This window comes from Dipodomys merriami, unplaced genomic scaffold (assembly GCF_024711535.1).
Source record: "Dipodomys merriami isolate MVZ:Mamm:240054 unplaced genomic scaffold, mDipMer1.0.p SCAF_32, whole genome shotgun sequence".
NCBI lineage: Eukaryota > Metazoa > Chordata > Mammalia > Rodentia > Heteromyidae > Dipodomys > Dipodomys merriami.
Window position 1 is genome coordinate 10,874,632 of NW_027204715.1, and position 27,183 is coordinate 10,901,814.

Here is a 27,183-nt window from a genome sequence, read left to right on the forward strand (position 1 = left end):
GAGACTAGCTCAAGTACATGAGCATTTGCCTAGCCAGTGTGAGGTGCTGAATTCAAATCCTAGTACCACCAAAACAAGAAATAGAAAAAACTTGATTCATATAAATGTTAAGTTCTTGCCATTAACTAACTGAATAGGTTTACTCTAGCAAGATCCAGATGAGAGAAGTTGATACTGATTCCTTGTTTTTTCATGTTGGTTTGTACTCAGGCTCGTACTCTAGGCCTCTCACTCCGACATGGCCTTTTCTACTCAAGGCTGGCACTCTGCCACTTGAGGCATTTCTCCACTTCCAATTCTGTGGCTTTTGTAAGTACACGCCTGTGAGCTATAGGTGAGGAATGAACACAATACGAAGGCAAAGGCAACTCTTGTTTAACTATATAAAAAGTAGACCTGCATCAACCCACGTGTCATAGGAAAACATCAGATCAGCCTTTTCACTGAAGCCATCATCTATCTCAGGGGTGGGATGGGAGGTGGGGCCTTCTCTCCTTTGCTCTGAATGGAAGGGTTCCTAAAGAGGCTGTTGGCCGAATCAATAGTCATTTATTAAGGCAACTTCTCCATCTAGCCTTGGATTTACCAACTGAATAGAATCCAATACTCTACTTTTCTTGCTCAGGTAGTTACTCATTTTTAAACTTAAGATCGTAGGTCCTAGACATTTAAACTTATGACAACTTTTAAGTTTTCTTGTAGTTAATAACCAACTCATTAAAGTACTTAAAATTCAGTCCTAATTCTTAGATTACAACCTATATGTCATAACTACCAATAAAGCAAAAGAAGCAAACAAAAAAAAATCACCACCCAAACCATACTTTTTTCTGCCTAAACAGGCATACCCCAATTTGGATGCCAGTACCAAACATTTCAAACCAAATGCTAAATGGGAAGGCTTCAAACCGTTTCCTTTTAAAACAGATTCCTCCTAAAGCCTAATGGCATCATTCAAAAGCAGACTACCAGCCTCAGAGGACAAAGGGGCGCGTTTCATCTAATGTCAGGTTACAATAATGTCATATCCATTTCCAACCATCCATAATGAAAGGACTTTAGAGAAAGCAATCCACGAGTAGCCAGCCCAGGAGGCTCTCCTTTCAAGGGGTGATTTCCCTCTGGCCCCCATCATAAATCTTACCTTCTGTGTGTTGGGCTTGATACAGCGAACAAAGAAAGGATTAGAGGCGCTTAGGGTTGCCATTAAGGAATGCAGGGAGTCCTACAGAAAGGAGAAAGAAGTTGACTTAGTCTCTTATTACATCATTCTTTTGATTCTCAGTGTCCTACATACTTGCCAGAAACAATCAAACAATGTAAATCATAGGAATAACAGTTTTTCATTTTCTAAGTATGTCATTCCAACATAAAATAAGGCAGAAGATATCGCAGTTCAGTGTAATCAAATTTATATCTTAATATACAAAACTCACTTATTACTTCCTTTGAAAGAGGATCTTTATTTATTTTTGCCCTGTGCCAGTACTGGGGCTTGAACTCAGGTCTTTTGCTCTTGCTTGGCTTTTTCTCTCAAGGCTGGTGCTCTAGCACTGGAGCCAAACCTCCACTTCTGGCTCTTTGGTGGTTACTTGGAGATAAGAGTCTCACATACTTTTTTTTCCCTGCCTATCTTTGAACTATGAACTTCGATCTCAGCTTTCTAAGTAGCTAGGGTTACAGGTGTGAGTCATTAGCACCTAGACATTTGGATATTTTTAACATCATTCAAAGGTCATATCAAATTATCAATAGAGGCAGACAGCTGAGAACAGCTAACGAGAAGCATATGAGAAATGTACATGGCTGTCCCATTGTGGGCCAAAATATTTCAAGGACCTGTGTGGCCTTTGGATGAAATGTTCCCCATTTCTCAAAATGATATAAAATGCTTCTGTATCAAAAATGCAAATATCAATTTTCCTTGAGTTGTGGACATGTGGGCAAAGTAGTGATGTCAGTTTAATTTATATAAGAACTTGGCTCCTCCATGGTATAACCCCTGCTTTCACTGTATTTGATGTTGGTATAATTTGTGGAGGGGAAGACAAAAACAAATAGTTTAAATAGGGATACAGGTGGAACCATTGCAACAATGAGATGTACAAATCGTTATGTTGAAAAAAAACGAACTTTCCAACTTTGGGGGGGGGGAGTGAGAGGGGGAAGAGAGATGGGAAGGGATGGGAAGGGGAAACAAAGGAGGAGGCAACAATGCTTGATAAGAAATGTACTCATTATCTTGCCCATTAATTGTAACCCCTCTGTATGGTATCTTCACAATAATAATAATAACAAAAAGAACTTGGCAATCACTCCTAGTTACAATAGAGTAAGTGTATCTGGGAAAAGTACAAACATCCAGATCTAGGAAGAAATATACCATATTTTCACATCTAGACATACACAGTTTTTTTGGTTGAGAGGACTGAGCCTAGGACCTTGCATAAGCTAAGCATATATTCTACCACTGAGCTATTCCCAAAACGTATTCTTTTTTAAAAATTTTTTATTGTAAAGATACTATACACAGGGTTACAGTTACATGAGCAAGGTAATGAGTACATAATTTCCCAAATTTCACAGTATTGTGGAATAATGATGCTCATTTAAAGTCACAAGTTCATTCTAACTTTCCTGTTGCAAATTGTCTATCACAGTATAACATATAACGGTGTACACATATACACCATACATGTGATCAGCAGCATGGGGATATTTAGTAGTGGTTCGACAAGATGAGTGGAAGTTCTTTGTTTCTTAAGTCCTGTTAATTTTGTCATATCACCTAACATCAAAAACATATTCTTGGGCTGGGAAGGTGGCTCAGTGGTAGAGCGCTTGCCTTGTATGCTCAAGGCCCTGGGTTCGATTCCTCAGCACCACATAAGCAAAAAAAGAAAAAAGCTGGAAGTGGTGCTCTGGCTTAAGTGGTAGAGCACTAGCCTTGAGCTGAAGAGCTGAGGGACAGTGCCCAGGCTCAGAGTTCAGGTCCCACAACCGGACCCCCCCCCCCCAAAAAAAAAAAACCAAAAACATATTCTTTTTAAAGCAGACTATTTGTTGTTGTTGTTGTTTTTTTTGTCGGTCGTGGGGCTTGAACTCTGGGCTTGGGCACTGTCCCTCAGCTTTTCAGCTCAAACTAGCACATTATTACTTGAGCCACAGCACCACTTCCAGCTTTCTCTGCTTATGTGGTGCTGAGGAATCAAACCCAGGGCCTCATGCGTGCAAGATAAACACTCTACCATTGAGCCACCTTCCCAGCCCCAGCACTGCCTGTTTTAAGAACATGATATACATATAAAAAAATTCTCCTAAACCTTATGTATACCCGATTCCTATTTTCTGTTCTCTGGATGAAAGCAAGCTGGCAGTGGAGACCAACCTTGAACTGCGAGCTGACGGTAGGCCGTCGGTGTTTGCTTCCACATTTCAAGGTGTCCTGGTTGTTACGGCTTGAGACGTGCTCGAAGAGGTCATAGATAAAGTCGAACCTGCGGGAAGGCGGGGCAGGATGGTGAGGCAGACTCACACAGTGGATGATCACATCCAGGTTACTAGAATTACAGTGCCTTTCCCCACTGATAATGGAAAGTCATCCCCGGACGCCTGAAATGGCTAAGACAGCTTCCAGAGATATCAAACTAACCACTGCCAGAGAGCTTTAGGCCTTGAGAAATCCATGCCAGCCTTCTGAGTGCCAGAAAGGGGTGGAACCACAGACAAGTGGCCTGGAAAGACAGTGACCCCAGGTGGCAGCCACTGAGGAAGGCTGTGCTATTTGCAGCACTGAATTCCTCTGGATTAGCAGGGAACTGGCTCCAGGATGAATGGTCCTAAAGCCCAAGGTGCTCAAGTCCCCTCTATAGAATGGGGTTGTGCCTGTTCAGAGCCTGCACATTCTCCCATACACCTAAAATCATCTCAGTGGTCCAATACAATGCTATGCAAATAGCTGGTATAACATATTCTTTAGTGAAAAAAAAAAAAACAAGGAAAAAAGTGTGTATTTTCTCCCCACATTTTCAATCTGAGGATGATTGAATATGGGTGCTGAAGCCACAGATATGAATTTCGCTTTGCCCACCTCAGGGTTGTGAAGATGTGACCAGTGAATGATAGGGCCAGCGAGGAACGCTGAAATCTGTAGGGAGGCAGACTAGGCTTCAAATTCTGCTTCATCACCACTTCCCAGATAGGCCTCATGGGCAAGAGGCTTCATGTTTAGTGGCCTCCATTTTTTAAATTTTTTCTGGTGGTACTGAGGATTGAACTCAGAGCCTTATACTTTCTGGACAAACACTCTACCACTTGAGTCACATGCCCTGCCTTTTTGCTTTTAGTTTATTTTCCAGACAAGGTCTTGTGATTTTATCCTGGGTGATCTCTGACTGAGCTCCTCCTAACTTCTACCTCCAGAGCAGCTGGAGTTACAGGCATGTACCACCACCACAGCTTGTTTTTGAAATAGAGTCTCACTAAAGTTTGTGTAGGTTGGCCCTTGAACTGCAATCCTCCTTTCTCTACCTCCCAAGAAACTGGGATTACAGACATACACCAGCAAGCCCAAAAGCCTGAGGTTTTTGTTTGTTTGTCATCTGTAAAAACGGGTTAATTTCAGAATTTGTCCCCTAAGGGTGTGGCAAGAATGATACCAGAAAACATGTAAATGTCTCGGGTCATGAGGCCTGGCACAGAAAGCACCGCTGTGAGCTGTCACTGCTGCTACTTCTCAGAAGTTCTATGAAACTCACGTCACTCTTAATGAGGCAAAAGACATCCCAGTAACCTTTGATCTTCTTGGCACCAAAGGCATGATGGGCTGTGGGGTTAGGGGTTGCACTATTACCAAAGAATCGGGGAGAAAGTCCAGGCCTCCACATTCTCCCCCAAGATGGCAGTGCTAGCATTTTTTCTGGACAGTGTGTTCCTATTTTGTTCTCTAATGCTCTTTCCCTTAAGTTCTCTAACTGTGCTTTGACCTCTTGATGAGAAGCTTGGGTTCTAGTCAAAGGTCAAAGATGTCGAAGGTCATAAGGTTAGAGATCTCAAAGCAAAGGGACACCTGGGGCTGAAACAGCAGACTGTTTCTGCAGGACCCCAGGATCCCAGTCCTGCTGGCAACCAAGCCGGTGCTTTTTCTACAGCCACACACAGCTTCTGAGCACTTAATACATGGCTTTCACCTAAAGGTATCACTTTCAATCTAACAACCTGAAACTCCTCTGATAGACAGCGGGTTACCATCGTTTTAAAGCAATGCTTTCTTTTGTATCGGTCTGAAAACTCAACTAGCAATGAAAATAGCTGATAATGGTATAAACCGTGAGTCCTCACATAGCAAAGTGAAAACAAGGTCTTCAACACTGAGCACCTCTGCTAACACATCATCCAACTTACTGGCACTAACACATCTAACTCCCTGGCACCACTCCCTGCCTGCTGTTGTTCATCGTGGTCTGAGGGACAGGACAGCCACCTGGTGTTTACATTTCACAATGCTGTCACAATGCTGGGCTACTTCCTCAGGGATGGAAAGTTTATTTCTGTGTAGATTCACACTGGATTCCTACAGCACATGAAAAGCCTTTGGGAAAAAACGTTTTTCTGACTCTTCCCTTTCTTTCTCCCTCTTACACACAGAGTCCCCAAACAATGGGAAGCTTCCTGGTTTCTAATCAGTCAACATTTAGGTGTGAATTTACAATTCGTGAATGAATCCAAGAACTTATAACTTTCAAATTTTGGCTCAATTAATATCTGCTTAATTTTTTTCTATTTCTATTTATTTGATATTTGTTTGTGCCAGACTTGGGGCTTGAACTCAGGGCTTGGGAGCTGTCCCTCAGGCTAAATTCTACTATATGAGCCACAGCTCCACTTCCAGCTTTTTTTGGCTGCTTAATTTGAGGTAAGAGTCTTAGAGACTTTCCATACTGGCTTTGAACAGTAATCTTCAGATCTCATACTCCCAAGTAGCTATGATTATAGGTTTAAGCTACTGGTAATCAGCTGTAGGGTTTTTTTTTGTTGTTGTTATTCTGGTACTGGGACTTGAACTCAGTCTTGCACTCCTTAAGATTAGATCTCTACCACTTGAACCACAGCTTTTGGTGCTTAATCTGAGATAGAGTCTTAAGTACTTTCTTGCCCGGCTGATTTTGAACTAAAATCCTCAGATCTCAGCTTGCTAAGTAGCTACGCTTACCATGCCCACATCCCTTGTTCTAATAAGAAAAGCCCATGAAGCTAAGGCTGAAATTGACACACAGAGTGAGGAGAGCTGGTCAGGCTGCTAAAGGTCTTAGGTTCTTCCCCCGCACATTATTTAGAGAATATTTTATTAGTTCATGTAATCAGATCTTAGATTCTTGACCCGGCAGCACTGACTAAGCTATAATGCTTCAGTTTCCTGGTGAGACTTTTATCCATTCTAAGCCTCAGTTTCCTCATCTGCAAAATAAGATTAATGAGACTACTGAACTCAGCTCCTCCATGGAAGCCACTATTGTATCTCTTGAGAAACTGATTAGATATTGTCTGCAGAAGAAAATACTCAATCAAGTACTTCCATAGTGGTAATCTGCTCTACATCCATGAATCAAGTGCATTTGCCCAAATTTCCATTCACTTGCTAATGGCCTCATGGAGTCCACCATACCGGCTTTCTCTTAGCAGGTTGAGAAGGTCATCCCTGAAGGTGTCTCTGTTCTTTTCCAGAATGCCTCGGACATCATACTGCACCTAGTTTTACAAAATAAAAAGAGGGGCAAAGTGGCAGACAGAATAGTTTCTGGTCATAAAGCAACCACTTTCAAAGCTAGTCATTAAAAAAAAAAAGGAATCATTTTAATAAATTTATGACCTGTTTCAGAGCCTACTACTGTAACTGTAACCCCTCTGTACAGCATCTTTACAATAAAATAAAAGCACCTACTACCAACTAGGCAAAGTATTAGTAAAGTTCTTAAGAAGAAATCACCTCTCCAGCGTAGTGCTTCACTCCGAAGTTGGTCACTGCAACCCTGGGCTTCACATAGAAGTGGTTATTCTAATTTTTTAAAAAAAGAAAAAAAAAAGGATTACAAATTTCACTTACTGATATTTAGAGAAAACCATACCAGCAGATGATAAACACAACAGCAACCCCTGCTGTGCTTTAGAACACATTCTCAAAATGCTCCAACTCCACATGTCATCTCAGTAGAATCAAACTTTTTAGTTTTCCACTCGTGATATAAATGGGCCTGTTCTGGCCAGTCACTTCAAATCAAATCTTATTCATTTTAGGTCTAGTAAGGGAAGACAGGCCTGAGGAAAACACATTCACGTGGAAACAACCCCTGGGCCTACAGCAGTGAACTTCTAGTACACAGTATTAATGCTCAGATCTGTTCAGGCAGGTTTTGACATACCGCATGCTGATTGTGTAACTTCTCCAATAAGGTGCTGTCCGTGGCTTGAGGAAAGTGGCTTTCTTCATTGATAAGGGCGAGGAGGCCAAGCTTCTACAAGGATGGAGAGAAAAGTGGAATGAATTAAGCAAGGAATGAAATGAATTACGGTTGAATGAATTTCTCTTCATTCATTGTTTATCCTGTCAGTGGTTAAAAGAAAGCCATGGTAACTTTGTGGATGGAAAAATTCAGAATGGTACAGCATAAAGAAAATCAATTAATTTAAACTGCATATAAAAATTAAGTTGTAAAATTAAATTGTAAAAAATTATTTTAAACTTAGAATTCTTCAATTGGCCGGCCTGAGGTAGACTTAACATCTAAATGAAGCCAATTCCCACAATGTGTTTCTCCTGTAGTGAATTCAATGAGACAATAGGTTTGAGGCAGCCAAGTATTTAAATTCAACCCTGCACATTTACATTTATGTTTCCAAATGGTCCATTGTGTTCTAAACATTCACATCTTTGATGTGCGTGTTTGCACAAGTTATTTTGTTCCCATAAATATGAATCAGCCCAGCTGGACACCCTTGGGAGGCTAGCTATGTATTCTTCAAGAACCCAGTACCTTCTCGATCAAGTCAAGACATTCTCCATTGTCCAGCCAGTCAATGTCTTCCCACACCAGTCCTTCTCTAAGGGAAGATCAGAAAACGCCAAGTGAAATCAAAACAACTTTTCACTGATTTGTATATAGGCACACTTGAAAGGCCAAGCCCAATGCTTACCTGCTATATTCTAGTTGTTCTAAAGAAAAAATGTGCTTGTTGAAGTATTCCTGAAGTTTCTCATTTGCATAGTTGATATTGAACTGCTCAAAGTGGTTCACCTAAAAGGGTGGGACACGTAATGATCTTCAATGCCTGTCCTAATATATATAGGAGGGGCAAAAGCAAAAATATGTCTCCACAGAACAGTATCCATGCCTGTTTCCAGAAATTTCTGTCCACACTAAAAAAATCCACTTAGCCCACTCTTTGGGAGCTTACCTCGAAATTTTCAAAGCCGAAGATGTCAAGGATGCCAATAGATTTGAAGTCATCATTGCCCTTGATCCTACTGTTAATCTTCTTGATCAGCCACTCAAAGCAGCGTGAATAAAGTGCCATGGCCAACGAGTCTCGACTGTCTACTGCCTGTAGGAGGAAACCATGGGCAACACTGGCAGGCAAGCTCTGACCTGACAGATAAGACAGATAAGACAGATACGACAGACAGACAGACAGACAGACAGACAGACAGACAAACAATGGGGAAGGACCTGGGCCCTCACTGTGAAATAAAATCAATAGCATCCAGGAAAATCCAGATATCTAAACAAAGGACAGACTCACTGACTTTAAGTCAGATACATCAACAATTCCTGTCACTATCAGGTTTGTAAACTCAACTTTACCTGCTAAGTCCTAGTAAGAAAATCTGAATCTCTTCAGTCAGGCACAGATTTGACCAGGTCTAAAATATTACAATATTAGTTTAAATAATGATCTCAATTTTTTTTACTTTGAACATATGCAGGTTTTCTTCATGATATGATTAATATTTTTATTTATTCAATTAAAAAAGATAGAAGCTGGGTGCTAGTAGCTCACATTTAAAATTCTAGCTACTTAGGAGGCTGAGATCTGAGGATTGGGGTTCAAAGCCACTGGGGTAGAAAAGTCTGAGATTCTTACTGAAAAAAAGCTGGAAGTGGAGTGATGGCTCAAATGGTAGCGTACTAGCCTTGAGCTAAAGATTTCAGGGACAGTGTCCTGACCCTGAGTTCAAGCCCAAGGACTGGCACAAAAAGAAAAAAAAAACAACAATCCAAACCTACTAGGAAAGCTACCCCTAAAACACAAATTGCCTCTGCAATGAAAGAGGAAAAAAATAACAGATAATTGTATTATCTTTAATAATAATAATAATAGGAAGAGTAGCAACACATTGATAGGGTTAATGTTTATTAAGACTTACTCTGGAACAGACATTAAATACTTGGCATATATTGGTTATTTTTTTACCTTCACAGGAAGCTTATGAGTTAGGTATGATAACTATCTGACTTAAAGAGGAAACTGAAGTACAGACAGAAAGTAGTAAGTAGAGAAGGCTCAAGATTCAAACTCAGGAATTCTGCCTTAGACACAACATGCTCTAAGCACATGGTGCATTTTGTTTCTTAGGAAATACTTCTATAACTTTTGTCAATTCCCCAGACTCAGGCAGTATCTTCTGCATTTTGAGTCAAAGTCATTTCAGCAGTTCACACTGTAGTCACGATTACAAATCAAAGTCAAGGACCTGAGATCCCAGGAGTATCATGTAAGACGGTGTTATGGCAACGCGTGAGTACCTGCTGGACGTTGAGAGGTGTGAGGATCTCTTCTCCCCTGAGGAACATCGATCTCTGGGTCAGAGCATCCGTGAGCTGTATTGGGTCCAGCCCAAGTAACTCTGCAGACCTGCCCAAAGCTGAAAACCAAGAAAAAGTCACAGGTGAACTCAGAATTCCCCCGAACTAGCCATTAGACCTCAAATGGCTTCAATCTAACTTACACAGCAATATCATAGAGCAGAGAACATCCCCGAATCCTGCAGGCCGAACTCAAGGAACACATAGTGTATTGTCAAGATATCTACTTCCTTCATAGATTCTAGTCTAGGAGCATGGGAGAACCTTGTATTTAGGCAAAAAAAATGTTGGCTGGCCATTGCCAAACCCTGGAAAGAGCTTGATGAGCATTTTCATTCAAAGCACCATGTAGGTGTTTTTTGCTTTTCTTGATTTTCCATTCGAATTCTCTTATTAGTGTAGAGAAAAGAAAGGTCACAGGCCATGAGCCATCTCAACAATGTGAGTACAGACAGAGCTATGACATCCCAAGCTGTCCTTTAATTTTTTGAACATTCAAAAAATTTGCAAAAAAGGTATTGAGAAAGAAACTATTCTTACTGGCTTCTTTCCTGGCTGGGAAAAGTTGCTTAGGTAACAATACACTGATTTTAATATGTCAAGGTTTTATTTTACTGGGGTTTCAACTCAGGCCTCATGTTTGCTTGGCTTGGCTAGTACTCTACCATTTAAGCTATGCCTCCAGCTTAGCTTTTAGCTGGTTATTTTGGAGACTGAGTCTCACAGACTTTTCTGACAGGCTTACAGGATCTCAATCCTTGGGTTCTCAATCCTTGGGTTCTCAATCTTCTGAGTAGCTGGAATATAGGTATGAACCACTGGCAACTGGCTTATTGTTAAGCAAATTAACAAATATTTCAAATTCCTCAGTTTTATTGAATTTTTTTCTTTTGTTGCTCTTGGGTCCTGGACACTGTCCCTAAGCTCTTTTTGTTCAAGGTGCTACCACTTTGAAACACAGTGCCACTTTCAGGTTTGTTTGTTGTTGTTTTTTTTTTCTGATGGTTATTTGGAGATAAATCTCATGGACTTTTCTGCCCAGGCTGGCTTTGAACCATGATCCTCAGATCTCAGCCTCCTGAGTAAATAAGATTACAGGTATGAGCCACGAGTGCCCAGCTCTGTTTTAATTTTTGATTCAGAAACATGTCCATATATAGCCCACATAAATAAAAGCTCTTTTAGGTTTTATGATTTTTGAGAAGAGCTGGGTAAAATCCAACATTACAGAACTACTGACCTACAGAGCAACCTCCCCCTAAGGCCAATTTGTCCCTACATACATCCAGCTTTGAGCCTCTGTGACCACATCTATTGTCTCTACCTGGGAAGTTTTGGAAATGGGTAAGTCACTCCAGCAAGAGGACCACTGACCTAACTGTATTTGTGAGCTCATTTTCTCTTGACAACCAATTTCTACAGCAACCACAGATACGTCAGTGGTGCTGAGGGAAAAATCACACGGGAAACAGAAAACAACTTGAGGCAGAGCTGGGTTATGAACCCAATATTCTGGCAATTGTTGTGTGTGTGTGTGTGTGTGTGTCTGTGTGTGTGTGTCTGTGTGTGTGCACGCCTGTCCTGGGGCTTAAACTCTGCCGAGGTGCTGTCCCTGAGCTTTTTTGCTCAAGGCTAGCATTCTTCCACTTGAGTAACAATTCCACTTTTGGCTTTTTTATTTTTTGGTAGTTAAATTGGAGATTAGAGTCTCCTGCACTTTCTTGACTGGTCTAGCTTCAAACCATAATCCTAAAATCTCAGCCTTCTGAGTACCTTGGATTACAGGTGTTAGCCACTGATGCTTGGCTTATGCATGAAAATTAATAGTCTTTTACTTCCCCCCACTGTTGCAGATCAAACCCAAGGTCTTGCACAGCTTAGGCAAATGCTATACCACTCAGCTGTACCTCTGCCATGGAGAACTAATACATATATTTGGCGGTTCTGGGGCTTGAATTCAGGGCCTGGGCACTGTTCCTGAGTCTCTTGTGCTCAAAGCGAGCACTCTACCACTTGAGCCACAGTGTCACTCCGGGGTTTTTTTCTGAGTAGTTTATTGGAGGTAAAGAGTCACAGACTTTCTTGCCTGTGCTAGCTTTGAACTGTGATCCTCAGATCTCAGCCTCCTGAGTAGCCAGGATTACAGTTTTCCCCCCCTCTGTATTCATACCCCTCTGTGGTATGAATTCCAGGCCTCATGCGTTAGCTTGGCTTTCTTGCTCATAGCTAAGGCTCTACCATTTGAGCTATACTACCAGTCTGACATTTTGCTGGCTAAATGGGGATAACAGTCTCACAGACAGTTCTGCCCAGACTGACTTCGAACCATGATCATCTACATCTCAACTTGCTGAGTAGCTAGGATTACAGGCATGAGCCACCTGCACCTAGCCATCAGCTTAACTGTTTAACTTCCTGCCACTCTGTAACTACAGGATCAATCAGGCATGTTATCCTCCTCCTCAATATTCTTCTCCTTCAGGTCCCCATTGCTCAGATGTGAACTTATTTGGCCCATTTTTCATCTTTTTTAGTAAGAACAAGAACACAGCTACCCCAGTTCAACAACAACTTTTCCTTGGTGTTGGTCCTCTTCTGACTGACACTTCATGTCAGATACAGTTAAAATCCCATTATCTCTTGAGCTGGGGGAGGAGGGTTTAGCTCAGTGATAATGTGTACCTGGTGTGTGTGAGACCCAGTATTTAATCTCCAGCACCAAAATAATAATGACAATAAATAATTGCAATAATTGTATATTTCTATCTCTTTTCCAGAAGTTCGAAAACTTTTTCTGTAAGACTTGCCAATTTTTTTTAAGTTTAATTCCTTGCAGCTTAGACAGCTGGAGGCAGGCAGGCATCACTTTACCTGTTTTGAAAGAAACCTGTGCCCCGCCAGCAGTGATGAACTCTATGTTGCCCAGATGTAGAATTCCAGCGAGCAACCTCAGAACTTCCCGAACTTCCTCTTTGCTGAACTGCATTACTTCCATTGCCATCTGGAAGAAAGTAAGTGCATTTAGCTGTATGCTCTTCTTCAACACGAGGAAAATGAAAACATGCTCATGAAAGGATAAACTCAGAGTTGTTGCAAAGGCAAGAAACCCAGGAAAAATCTTTTTACAATGATGCACATAAAGAAACCAATAGATGGAATACAATGAAAACCTGCCTTCCCCATACACTTCCTGTTTATACCACTGAAGAGTTATTTAAGGGAGCTCCTGTAATTACAATATTCATAAATGCTTTATTCTACAGATATAAAAGCATAGTGAACATGGTTTTCTTTACATAAATGCTGCGAGTGGAGTTAGCCATTTGGGAAAGGAGAAGAGGCAAAACTTCATCAGATTCCTCCAGAGTAAACCTTGGGACCTTGCATGATAGTTGAAGCCAAAAAAATTATTCATCAGAAACTCAATAGTGAGGACAGACTTCTTCCTTTCATGATGAAGACTGCTGGGAAATCTAATCAGGTAGGGTCTTCTTCCCTAGACATTCATCATATCTCTAATGTACTTTTCTCCAAGGATTTACGATAGTATCTTAGAACTACTTGTAGAAAACTAAAGCTAGATCCTTATATATCACCCTGCACCAGAAGCAACTCCAAATGGATCAAAGACCTCAGAGTCAAAGCAGACACTCTGAAAACATTACAGGATGGAATAGGAGAACACTAGGTCTCCTTGGCACAGGCCAAAATTTTCTTAATAGAGACCCAGAAACACAACAAATCAAAGAAAGGTTGGACAAATGGGATTGCATGAAATTGCAGAGCTTCTGCATGGCAAAGGACATAGCTAGCAAGATCAATAGAAAGCCCACGGATTGGGAGAAGATCTTCACTAGCCATAAAACAGACAAGGGTCTCACACCTAAAATACACCTGGAACTCAAAAAATTAAAACCCCCAACAACAAATCTTCAAAGAAACAACTGCCCAATAAATAAGTGGGCTAAAGACTTAAAGAGAAACTTCTCTGAAGAGGAAAGAAGGATGGCAATAGACACATGAAGAAATGCTCAACCTCTCTAGCCATAAAAGAAATGTAAATCAAAACAACACTGAGATACCACCTCACCCCAGTTAGAATAGCTATAATCAAGAACTCTAATAACAACAGACACTGGAAGGGGATGTAGCCAGAAGGGAACCCTACTGCATTGTTGGTGGGAATGTAAACTTGTTCAACCACTTTGGAAAGCACTATGGAGGTTTCTCAAAAGACTCCACATAGAGCTCCCCTATGACCCAGCAATCCCACTTTTGGGCATTTACCCAAATGTTCACAAACAAGACCACACTAAAGCTACCAGCATGATTATGCTTATTGCAGCATTATTTACCATAGCTAAGATATGGAACCAACCCAGATGCCCCTCAGTAGATGAATGGATTATGAAAATGTGGTATATCTACACAATGGAATTCTATGCCTCCATCAGAAAGAATGACATTGCCCCATTTGTTAGGAAATGGAAAGACTTGGAAAAAACTATATTAAGTGAAGTAAGCCAGGCCCAAAGAAACATAGGTCCCATGGTTTCCCTTATTTGCAACAACTAGTATATGTCTGAGACAAGCAGAAAAGGTCAGGTAAGTTGATGTTAGGGAAATGAAGCCTAAGATATGTATTCAAATGTTTTTTTCTTTCATGCGATTGTTTCTAACACATTTATAAGATGATTTCTTTGTTGCTTTGTATGTCCCTCCCCCACAGTATAACCCCTGCTTTCACTGTATTTGATGTTGTTATAATTTGTGGAGGGGAAAAACAAATCGTTTAACTAGGGATACAGGTGGACCCATTGCAACAATGAGATGTGTAAGTCATATGTCGAAAATGAACTTTACAACTTTGGTAGGGACGGGGCGGGGGGTGGTGGTGGAGGAGGGTTGGGTGGGGAGGGGAAGATGGGATGGGAAGGGGAAACAAAGGAGGAGGCTACACTGCTTGATAAGAAATGTACTCATTATCTTGCCCATGTAATTGTAACCCCTCTGTACAGTATTTTCACAATAAAAATGAATAAATAAAATTAAAAAAAAAAGATAGCATCTTGGCTCAAGAGATTGCTTACACTAACTCAGCAGAATAAGTAGAAGTAAAGTAATTCTGTTTTGGGGAAAATATGACACCATGTATCCACACAACTTTTTTTTTTAGGTGTTTTCTGAATAACTTATTTCCTATTAGCATTTAAGAGCCACATCTGTATAAGGAAGAAGGCTATAAACAGAAATCTTACACACACACACACACACACACACACACACACACACACACACACACACACACACACACACACACACACACACATATACACGCTGCTAAGGACAGAATTATTGGAAATGACCTTCACAAAAAGAACTTGAAAGCACACAATGAGCACTGGAAATGCAAGGAAGGAAACCAGGCACAATTTGGAAGCAATAGAACTCAAGAGAGGAAACAACTGGTTGTAAAATGGGAAATGTTTAATTTCTTTACAGGGAATAAGCAATAAAGCCAGACCGAAAGGGCAAACAATAGAGAAGGGAACGTAACTAAAACATCTCCTGAAAGGTACTTAAGCAACAAAGTCAAACAAGTCACTGCATACAGAAGGAAGTGAAACCCCAGAGTATTGTGTCCTGGCCTACACATGAAACAGGTGCAAAGTCAAGCCAATCAGCCATCACTTCAATCACTAGCAAGACATTTCATGAGTGATTAATTCAAAGGTCGGTGAAACACAAATAGATTGCTATATACTGGCTGCTGGCACTATGAACTCACGTGATATTCTTTGGAGAGAAACACAATTATGTGGTAGTACAGTGCTAGGTCATACTTGTATATAATCTTATAACTTTCATATTTGGAGGGGGAAATAATAAAGGTTCTGAGAGGTTAACTCTTTAGGTTGTACAGCAATATTCATCTGACTCAAAGCTTGTTATTAAACTTACTATGGTTTTTTTTTTTTTTTTTTTTTTTTGGCTAGTCCTGAGCCTTGAACCCTGGGCCTGGGAGCTGTCCCTAAGCTCATTTTGCTCAAGGCTAGTGCTCTACCACTTGAGCCACAGCACTGCTTCCATCTTTTTCTGTGATTAATTGGAGATAAGAGTCTCACAAACTTTCCTGCCAGGGTGGGCTCTGAACCACGATCCTCAGATTTCTGCCTCCTGAGTAGCTAAGGATTATAGGTGTGAGACACTGATGTCCAGCGTATATGAAGTTTTTATAACTAATTCATTTCTATTACTTTTTCTTGTTGTTAGTCATGGGGCTTGATCTCTGGGCCTGGGCGCTATCCCTCGGCTCTTCAGCTCAAGGCAAGCGCTCTACCACTTAAGCCACAGTGCTACTTCTGGTTTTCTGGTGGTTAATTGGAGATAAGAATCTCATGAACTTTCCTGCCCAGGCTGGCTTTGAACCTCGATCCTCAGATCTCAGCCTCCTGAGTAGGTGGGATCACAGGCATGAGCCACCAGCACCTGGCTCCCATTTCTATTACTTTCTAAGAGAGAGAGAGAGAGAGAGAGAGAGAGAGAGAGAGAGAGAGAGAGAGAGAGAGAGAGAGAGAGAGAGAGAGAGAGAGAGAGAGAGAGAGTATGTGTGTGTGTGTTTACATATATGTAATTATTGGACATTACATAGGAAATATACACATGCTCAAATCTCAGCTTCCTGAGTAGCTAGGATTACAGGCATGAGTCCCTGATATCCTGTTTAGAAGTCTATTTTAAGGAAAATTTCAGCAGGAAAAAAAGCCTTTATACAGTAGTCACTACAAAAATTATTGTAAAGAAGCTGGATGCTGGTGGTTCACATCTGTAATCCTAGTTACTCAAAAGACAGAGAGATAAAGAATGAAGTTCAAAGCCAGGCTGGTTAGACAAATCAGACTCTTATTTCCAATTAACCAGTTAAAAAGACAGAGTGGAGGTGTGGCTCAGGTGGTAGAGTGTCAGCTTTCAGTGAAAAAGTCAAGCAATAATAAAAGACCTGAGTTCAAGCCCCATACTTGTACAAACACACTGTTATTATAAAGACCATAACACACTTTCAAAAAATCCATAATTAGAGAAGTCAACTATAGTAAACATATATGAATACTGTAAGGAAGTGATAAATGTTATGCACAATTATATTTGTCATAGCTTAATGTAAAAAGTGAAAATTTTTTTTGGGTACATGTTTGTGGTGTTAGGGCTTTGCACATACTAGCCAAGTTCTCTATTGAGCTACAACCTTAGTCCTTAATTCAATTGTTGTACCACTATTAGTTAAAAAGGCCGTCCTTTCTCCATTGAACTGACTTTGAGCCTCTTTTAAAAGTTATCTATCATGGTCAGGAACCGGTAGTTCATGCCTGTAATCATAGCTCCTCAGGAGACTGAGATTTGAGGACTGCCGTTCACAGACATCTTGCAAAGGAAAGTTCATAAAACTCTTATCTCCACAATTAACCAACAAAAGTCCAGAAGTAGAGGTGTGGCTCAAGTGATAGAGCACCAACCTTGAGGAAAAATGTTAAGCAAGAGCACCTAAGCTCTGATTTCAAGTCCCAATATGACCCACAAAAAACTATGCATACACTTTAAATGGAAGCATTTTATTACCAGTATATTTTTCTCAATAATATTAATTACAAGAAATTAAAAGATCATGTATTAATTACAAAAAATTGAAAGACCATGAGGTACTTTATCAAATGTTGAGAGAATGATTTCAGGGGCACAAACTGTTAGAAAGAGTAAGAACTACTGTCAAGTGCTTACCAATTTAACAAAGAAACAAACCTGCCTATGGAAAAATAATTATTTAAATTTTAGGTACAGGAAAATCCTAACAACAAAAAATATGATCATATACCTAATTAAAAAAATTCTTGGCTTTCTTAATATACATATGAAGGCTATATATTGCCTTAAGAGAGAAAATGGCACAAAATTAATGAGCCTGCTATATTCATAAAGTTTCGTCTTTTTCTTTCAAGTCAAACCCTAACTGCTTAATTAGGAATACAATGATAATGTAGTGGCAACTACATTAATCATGGGATAATTTAATGGTCATATCCAATTAGAAGTGGTATGGGCCAGGGCCAACACTGCTGTCCTGAGTGTCTCTTTACTGCCTCTTGCTGTCTCATTTATAATAGTTTTACTGTGTACCCTCCTCCCCCCTTAATTATAATAAGCCACTTTATGGCTTATTGTAATTATATTATTACCCCAGCAATATGGCTCAAGACTGAGAAAAAGACAAAAAGCAAACAACAACAACAACAACAAAAATAACCCTGGGAAATGCTCAGCTTGGCTCAGAACTGCCCAAGTCACTTCAACTAAAATTTTTATTAAGCACATAAAAAAATGAATACTTTTGTGTGTGTGTGGGTGTGTGTGTATGTCTATGTGTGTGTGATAGATGGTATAGATTGTCACACAAAAACAGAGAGAAGACAAGCCAGAGAGAAGGCCTGGGGGCCTTACGTGATCCTGGAATAAATGGTATGCCTGAAATATTGATGGCTGCTAGAGTGTCATAAACTACAAGTAATTTAATAACAACTTATTATGTAATTATCTTTTTTTTTTTTGGTGGGGCCTAAACTCTGTTTGGGCACTGTCCCTCAGTTTTCAGCTCAAGGCTAGTGCTCTACCACTTCAGCCACAGTACCACTTCTGGCTATTTCTGCTTATGTGGTGCTGAGGAATTGAACCCAGGGCCTAATGCATGCAAGGCAAACACTCTACCACTGAGCCACCTTCCGAGCCCCTGTAATTATCTTTTATGATATCATATCCAAATATGTTTTAATTTATAAAATTTGCTTGTACTATGTCAAAGCTATCAAAATAAAAATGGAGTCCCGTGTCAAACTTGAAATAAAACAGAGAAGTCATGGAGGAAGGAATCTCCTATGTGCAGCCGGAGAGCAAGAAGTATCACAAAGAAGTTCCAAGACCACAACCTTGTCCAGAGGCCGGCCACCACAACTTCACAGGTGAAATGCCCCACAGAATCCATCCGACGTCAGCCTGCCCAACCTTGGATGGAGGCCACCCTATCCCTGCTCCTGCTAGCCTAAGAACAGTACTTTAAAAACACTCCTGTACTCCACCCCTCCCCCCCATTTGGCTTTTAAAACTTTCCTTTGCCTCAAACTCCTTAAATATATACACAATTTATCTGTGCCCACCGAAGTGCTATGCTGGAATAACTTTAGAGAAGGTATCTGGTCTCTAGGCTGACAGTTCCCAAGTTCCAGGACTCAGAAAGACTGGATGTTTCCACAGTTGGAAGCAAAAAGGCTATCCTTTACATCTTAATAAAATCTGACTCATGCTGAATGAATTTACACGTACATAATCGTGACCATGCACCATATAAAACCCCTGGGTACACGTAGTAAGGCTGATGTGGTTAGGAAATTCCAGCTGTGGTCTGCAGCCATGTATGATGTGAACAGAATTTGTGGAAGAAGAGAATGAACAGACAATCACTCATCAGACTCATCATCCTGGTGGGTCAAATCCAGGCAATAAATTATTTGTTACTTCTGACTGAAATATTTATGATGCAGTTTGGAAGGCTATATTTTAGAAAAAGATTATGAATTTGAGCACACACACATCCATTGCCTCTTTTTCTGGACAAAAGAAGTCTCAACTGGGTTATAGTGGCTCATGCCTGTAATCCTGACAACTCAGCCCAGGCAGGGAAGTCTATGAGACTCTTAGCTCCAATTAACCACCAAAAAAGCAGAGCTATGGCATAAGGTATAGACTGCTGGACTTGAATAAAAAAGCTAAAGGACAGCACCCAGGCCTTGAGTTCAAGCCACAGGACTGGCATATAAACAACAGTAACACAGAAACAAGTCTCTCCTAAATCTGTGCAGAATCCTCCACAGGTGTTTGCTTCTCTTCATATTAGCTATTGCCAATGAGGAGGTGAAAAAAAAGACATAAATTCCCAAAGAAATGATCCAAATTCTTAAACAAATTCAGTGACATTAAGATTCACAAAAATATTATTTTAGCACTTAGAAATGAACACTGGGAATGACATTTTTCATGCATAATCTCACCAGTGACTTCTCCCCACATTTCTACAAACCCACTTTCTTTGAGCATCGGTCCCTTTCCTTTGAATACTGGGACAAATGGCACAAAAACGCAGTGGTGTAGTCTGCTCTAAATCCTTTCATTTCACTAGGATCAAATCTGATTTGCTGACTGCCATCTCTCTGATGTTATAGCAGTGCCTGGCCCGTAACAGGTGCTCACACATGCACAATGTGTGTTGGAGGAAGAGGAAGATGCCATCTGCGGTTCATGTCTAGGTCCCTCTTGGCTGCAGAGTATGCACAAGCAGTAAGATAGGTGGCTAATGCTGATGATGACTCAGGGTGTCATTCCTGCACGGTTGTCCCTCAGGATCCTTGGGAGATTGGATCAGGGTTTCTGTGGATACCCAAATTCATGGATACTCAAGTTTCTTATGTAAAATAGTGTGATAACCCTTTATAATGAATTCACATCTTTCTGTCTGCTTTACTGGGGTACATGTCTATAGTCCTACTTACTCCAGAGTTAGATATCAAGAGGATCACAAATCTGAGACCAGTCAGGGGGTGGGAGGTAGGAGAGAACTTTATGAGATTCCCATCTCAGCCAAGAAGAAGCTGGGTATGACAGTATGTACCCCAAATTCGTGGAAAGTATAAACAGGAAGATCACAGTCTAAGCTGGCTTGGAGTAAAAAACAAGGCCCCATTAGAAAAATAATATAAGCAAAAAAGGGCATGGCTCAAGTAGTAGAGTGCTTTCTTGGCAATACAAGGGCCTGAGTTCAAACCTCATTAAATACCAAAAAAATGTGATATATCATGTAAATGTTGTGTTTATGTTTTATTGCTTAGGGAATGACAAGAAAAATGTCTGTACATGTTTAGACACATCCATTGCCTCACTACTAAGTACTAGATCCACAGTTGGCTGATTCCATGTACAAGGTATACCCAGACATGGAGGCACCAATTTCAACACAGTAATTATGATATTAAAAATGCTATCATAGAATAATCATATAAACATTTAACATACAATCATTAAGTCTATTTTAAAAAGTAGCACCCAGAGAACAACAGTAGATTTTGTCACACCAGGTAACGTTTTGGGTACATACAATTGCCATAAACACATGATATATAAATGCTTGCTACAAAGAGAACTAATTTTATGGATGTAACAAATTACTGAAACTATTCTCCTATTCTTGATTGTCATAGGCTTGGGAAGACAGAATCTTGTTTTCATAGAAAGGGTTATTTTTGTTCCTTTCTTCCTCACAGTTGCACACTTCTTTTTCTTTCTTTTTTTTATTGCATTGTTTAGAACTTCCAAACAAAGTTAAATAAAAACAGCTCGATGGAAGTGGTGCTGTGGCTCAAGCTCGCCTTGAGCTGAAGAGAGCAGGGACAGTGTCCAGACCCAGAGTTCAAGACCCACAACTGACCAAAACCCCCCCCCCTAAACCCAGCAACAAAACACCTTGAATGTCCCGTTTGCGATCTCAGTAAACATCAGCTCAGTTTTCCTTACCATCATTAAAAAAAGGGTTAATTTAAACACTTACCAAAATGTTCTATACACAGAATATATATGCAGAATAAATTTGTTGGGTATAGTAAATCAATATTCATAAATTTCCATTCCTTTCTGATAAAGCATACTGTCTTACAAGCAAATGTTAAAGGTCAATTTCATTGACAATAAAAGCTAGCAAGCCTAGAAAGTAAGACAAATTCTCCACATTTACTTGTAGCTAACAACACAAAGCAGCTCAAAGTAGGGAAATGATGCCCCAAGAAGAGGAGAGAGAAACTGCACCAGAGGATTACTGCAGCCCTTCCAGCCTGGGCCCTGCGGTTAAGTGTCCCCTGGTGGCAGAAAGGCTCACTGTGTCTGGGTGTGGAGTTTGTTCTAAGACAAGACTCGGATAACTAGAAGTCCTAACCATCTCCACAAACAACATCCTTTAACCAGCTTCAAGAAAAAAGCAAAGTAGAGAAGATTCCTGAGATAAGCCCCACTTTTGCCCTCTCTACAAAGCAAGAATGAGTACTTATTCAAATACACGATTTTTTTTTTTTTTGGTGAAGGCAAAAATAAATGGATTGTGAAGGCAGAAGGTTTGGATAGTAAGAAAAGGATCAAAATAAAACTGAGAAAGAGTTGGTGCTGGTGGCTCATGCCTGTAATCTTTAGCTATTCAGGAGGCTGAGATCTAAGGCTTATGATTTGAAGTCAGCCTGGGTAGGAAAGTCCATGAGATTCTTATCTCCAGTTAAGCACCAAAAAAGTTGGAAGTAGATCTGTGGCTGAAGTGGTAGAGTGCTAGCCTTGAGCACAAAAGCTCAGCCAGAGCATAAAGACTCTGAGTTCAAGCCCCAGGATCAGTACACACCAAAAAAGAAAAAAAACACAATTTGCTATCAAATTCTGTCAGTATCTGTGGGGATTCATTACAGGAAATCCCATCCCTACCCCACGATGCTGAAATGAACACATGGCTTAAGTCCTTAAATCATAAGGCTCAGTAGCTGTTCAGTATCTGTGCACACCTTCCTGATTACCTTAGATCATCTCTAGATCTCTCAGGGTACAAATAAGATGTGTATGTTCTGTAAATACTTGTTCTCGTCAGTAGTATTTAAACTGTTACGTGATGTAGTGTTTCCCAGTTCTTGATTTTGTGAAAATCTGCCTTCCAAAAAGTAAATGATGTCCAAAAGACAGGTTAACATGCTTGATTGAATTGATAAAGTGAAAACTTTAGAACTGCTGAAAGGCAGCACATCTTCAGTAGAATTTGGGTGGTGTTACCTGCCGAGAATGATTTAAGCACCCGCCACAGAACTGATCTCTACGCACAGTGAGCATGTGCAGGTTATCTTCAATGGCTACCTCCTTAGAACCATATTAGCCTGGTATCAAGGGTTTACTATATTTAAAAAGTATCTTCTGTTAGATGTTGGTTGAATCCTCCTATGTGGGACTCAGAGGTATAGAGGGAGAAACTACCTAAGAGGAAACAAAACAAAACCCTTCCCCAAACCCAATTTGCAGAGTCAAGTCCCACACCTCCTGGGTACCTATGGTACAATTTCTTCATTCCTGCATAAGGCTTTCTGATAATAGGTTAAAGAAGAGATGGTGAAGGAGAAGGTTGGGAGTATGTATGGAGAGAGAGAGAGAAAAAAAAAGAACCCCAACTTCTGCATTATAATGGCAGATTGTGGCATTTGTGGCCCATTCTATTTTGAATTCCATTTTTCTTCTGGGTACTGAAGTCTGAACTCTGATCCTCAGGCTTGCTAGATAGGCACTCTTAACCACTGAGCCATGCCTCCAGCCCATAAATTTCATTTTCAACATACATGAGATATAGGGAAATACTGTACGACTTATATGTACCTAAAATATTTCAATTTGTATTGCCAAAGGCATTCTCATGAAGACCCTTGGAAAATAAAAAGGGATATGGATTAGACTTATTGCCCTTTTCACAACCACCTAGAGAGACAAACCTGCAGTGTACTGGAAGTAGCAGGTACTGGCCTGGTGCTTTAGACTGGAGATCTGCAGTTAACTGGTAATGTGTAGGGGTAAGCTGGTCACCTCCCTCTGAGTCTTAGGATAAAGACACTGCTCTAATGCTAATGACCTGACAAGGTCACTAAGAACAGATGAGTCCAATGAAGTTCACAATAGTAAGTACAACTGTCCCATGGTATCTATGGAGATTGGTTCCAAATACCACCCCCGCCTCCCAACACACACAGATGACAGAATCTGAGAACATTTACACCTTTCTTTCTTTCTTTCTTTCTTTTCTTTCTTTTCTTCCTTCCTTCCTTCCTTCCTTCCTTCCTTCCTTCCTTCCTTCCTTCCTTCCTTCCTTCCTTCTTCCTTCCTTTCCTTCCTTCCTTCCCTCCCTCCCTCCCTCCCTCCCTCTCTCTTTCTTTCTTTCTTTCTTCCCTTTCTTTCATTTTTGTGTTTGTTGGTCCTGGGGCTTGGACTCAGGGCCTGGGCGCTGCCTCTGAGCTTTCATGCTCAAGGTTAGCACTCTATCACTTGAGCCACAGTTCCACTTCCAGCTTTTTCAAGGTTAATTGGAGATAAGAGTCTTATAGACTATCCTGCCCAGGCTGGCTTTGAACTGCGATCCCCAGGTCTTAGGCCACCTGCCCTCAGGATTCCTTGAATTTCCTTCCACCCTGGAAGGAAGTCTTCATCATGATTCCGAATGAGAAGGAAATATCTACCCTCACATGCCATCCAAGTGTAATGTTTTCATTAAAATATTATTTTTGAAACAGGAGATGACATCTGCCCAGCTGACAGGGGACAACAACAAAGTCACTTACAATAACTTCTCTGAAGGATGCCTGGTCATTGATGGTCTTGTCTTCTGTACATCCAGATTGATTCAAGTAATGGTAGTTTTCTGGCACCGATAAATAAAATTCTTCTACAGAAAGACAAAAGCGTAAGATCGACACTCAGCTGGTGAGGTGAAATTCAAGAGTTCACCCAGTGATGTGTGACTGACAGACTAAGTGAGTGATAGGGGTTGTTATACGCTATGGTGTTAAAAGCCAAATTGTACATATAATCTTATGCCCATGATGACCCCCTATTAAAATAATAAAATTCCCTTGCAATCATCATCAAAGGAAAATAGGAACCATTCAATTAAACTAAATGGGACTCTACAAAATACTACTGAAAACAGAATTGACAAGGATACTTTTTTGATTGCCCCTTTTGTGCTAGTCCTGGGCCTTGAACTCAGAGACTGGGCACTGTCCCTGAGCTTTGTGCTCAAGACTAGTGCTCTACCATTTTGAGCCACAGCACTATTTCTGGTTTTTTTTTCTGGTAGTTACCTGGAGATAAGAGTCTCATTGGGCTGGGAAGGTGGCTCAGTGGTAGAATGCTTGCCTTGCATGCATGAGGCCCTGGGTTTGATTCCTCAGCACCACATAAGCAGAAAAAGCCAGAAGTGGCACTATGGCTTGAGTGGTAGAGCCCTAGCCTTGAGCTGAAGAGGTAAGGGACAGTGCCCAGGCCCAGAGTTCAGACCCCATGACTGGCCAAAAAAAAAAAGTCTCATGGACTTTCCCACTGGGCTGGCTTTGGACTTTGATCCTCAGAAACTCAGCCTCCTGAATAGCAAGGATTACAGGTGTGAGCCACCAACATCTGGCAACTCTATTTTACTTTCTCTTAAAAAATCAAACATTTAAGCAGGCTCAATCCCCAAATCCTAACTATTCAGGAGACTGAGACCTGGAAGACTGAAGTTTGAAGCCAGTCTGAGACAGAAAAATCTATGAGACTTCACATGTAGTTAACCAGTAAAAAGCCAGGCTGAAGGTGTGGCTGAAGTAGTGGTGCACCAGCAATGAGCCAGGAGGCAAGTGATCTCAAGCGTTGCAGATAGTTAAAATTAAAAGAGGAAGAAGGAAAAAAAGCCAGGTGGCTCAAGCCTGTAATCCTAGCTACTCAGGAGCTCAGGAGGAGGCTGAGATCTAAGGATCGTGGCTCAAAAGCAGCCTAGGCAGATAAACCCAAAAGATTCTTATCTCCAATTAAACAGAAACAGCTGAAGTGAAGCTGTGGCTCAAATGGTACAGAGCCAGCTTTAAGCAACAACAACAACATCAAGAAAAACCACCAAGCCAGAGTGCAAGGCTGAGTTCAAGCCCCACATACACACAAAAACCCTCCAACATTTAGGAATTAGTTTTACTTAGATATGATTAAAAAAGAAAACCTAGATTTGATATATATTTTCACAAATTATCTAAGTTAAAAATGTACCAAGACTCCAAAATAACCCCCAGAGTCAAAATTTCTCTTTTTGGCAAGTCTTTCCCCTAGATTCCTTGGTCCTAAAATGGGTTTGTGGTTGTCCACAGCATCATGCTCTAAATAGGACATGAGTTGCTGGCCTGGATTTCTCTGGTCTGCGCACCATCTCACCTTTCTCTTCATGTTCCAGCCCTGCCAGCAGTGCGTAGAATATGTGATAATTTCTTTCCCCAGGATTTTGCCTCACTACTCGATTCTGTGGAGAGAAACCAAATTTATATTCAGGGAGGATTCCTCTGCTTAATTCATTCCAATTACTGAATGGCTGCAAACTATTACTGTGGGGAAATATGAATTCAATCGTGTTTACTTACTTTTTCTAATAAATCTTCATGTGAAAAGCAAGGTCAAGTCAAGGAACAAAAGGAAGATGGGGAAAGCTGAATTGGTGTTTAGTTTCTTATCCTACATTGTCCCCTGAATTATAGCATCCAGCATCTCTGACAATGAAACACCCAGTGTCCAAGACAAGCACAGAGCAAAGATCTCCTGACCCCAATACAATTCCAGACCTGTCAAGAGTACTCTCGGCTCAGCACCACTATTTGGGAGAACCGAGTTCAAGCAAATAACTGAATGTAATGACTTGGTTTGAGGGGATGCCCAAAGGTGCACGTGCTGAGCCTTGGTCCCCAGTGTGGAGAAGCTTTGGGAGGTGGTAGAACCCTTTAGAGTTGGGGTCTGCAGATGCCATTCAATACATGAGTGAATCAGTAAAATGTGGTACATATCCACAATGGAAGTTTACTCATCCATTAGAACAAATCATGTTAAATGAGGTAAGCCAAGCTGAGAGAGACTAATGGCACATGTTTTCTCTCTCGCATGTGGAAGTTAGAGCTAAAATATAACTACACAGGACTATAGGCATTCACACACAGCCAGACTAAGGGAGGATACTCGTCTGAGAGGAACACAAAGGTGTAACTCCTCTGAACATTTAAAATACTATTTACCTAAATAAATTCCAGGAAATGGAAACATGGGTTTTGTTGTTGGTGGTACTTATCTTTTTTGCAGGAGTGGGGGAGAAGGAGGGAAAAGGGAGGAAACAGAGGAGGGAGGAAGTGTGAACAAACACAATCATGCTATTATTCAGAGTACACAATGTGGAGAATGAACCATGTAACTTGTGCACAGGGATGGGAAGGGGAAACTAGAGGAAAGCAAAGGAAGGGGCGACATTGTCCAAAACAGAAATGTACTCATTATCTGACTTATGAAATGTAACCCCTCTGTACAACAGCTTAATAATAATACAATTATATTTTTAAAAGAGCTGAGGTCTAGTGGGAGTTAGTTCATGGGGGTATGTCACTGTCTTGAAAAGGGATAAAAGCTTGTTTAGAGAATGGGTTGATTGAAATCAATTTAG

The 27,183-nt window shown here is 40.7% G+C and overlaps 1 protein-coding gene across 2 annotated transcripts in view; it reads right to left on the reverse strand.

The window, feature by feature from the left end:
• Myo10 (myosin X) overlaps nt 1–27,183 on the reverse strand; it is a 196,289-nt gene that overhangs the window by 74,124 nt on the left and 94,982 nt on the right. For both annotated transcript variants that reach the window (XM_070042211.1, XM_070042210.1), the window contains exons 7-19: nt 26,123–26,136; nt 25,920–26,004; nt 24,299–24,402; nt 12,732–12,861; nt 9,801–9,919; nt 8,452–8,598; nt 8,191–8,291; nt 8,031–8,097; nt 7,419–7,511; nt 6,986–7,054; nt 6,665–6,747; nt 3,389–3,497; nt 1,145–1,225 (exon numbers count right to left, since the gene is read on the reverse strand). In XM_070042211.1, coding sequence (XP_069898312.1) covers nt 1,145–1,225; nt 3,389–3,497; nt 6,665–6,747; nt 6,986–7,054; nt 7,419–7,511; nt 8,031–8,097; nt 8,191–8,291; nt 8,452–8,598; nt 9,801–9,919; nt 12,732–12,861; nt 24,299–24,402; nt 25,920–26,004; nt 26,123–26,136 — 1,202 coding nt within the window. The remainder of the gene's footprint in view (nt 1–1,144; nt 1,226–3,388; nt 3,498–6,664; nt 6,748–6,985; nt 7,055–7,418; nt 7,512–8,030; nt 8,098–8,190; nt 8,292–8,451; nt 8,599–9,800; nt 9,920–12,731; nt 12,862–24,298; nt 24,403–25,919; nt 26,005–26,122; nt 26,137–27,183) is intronic.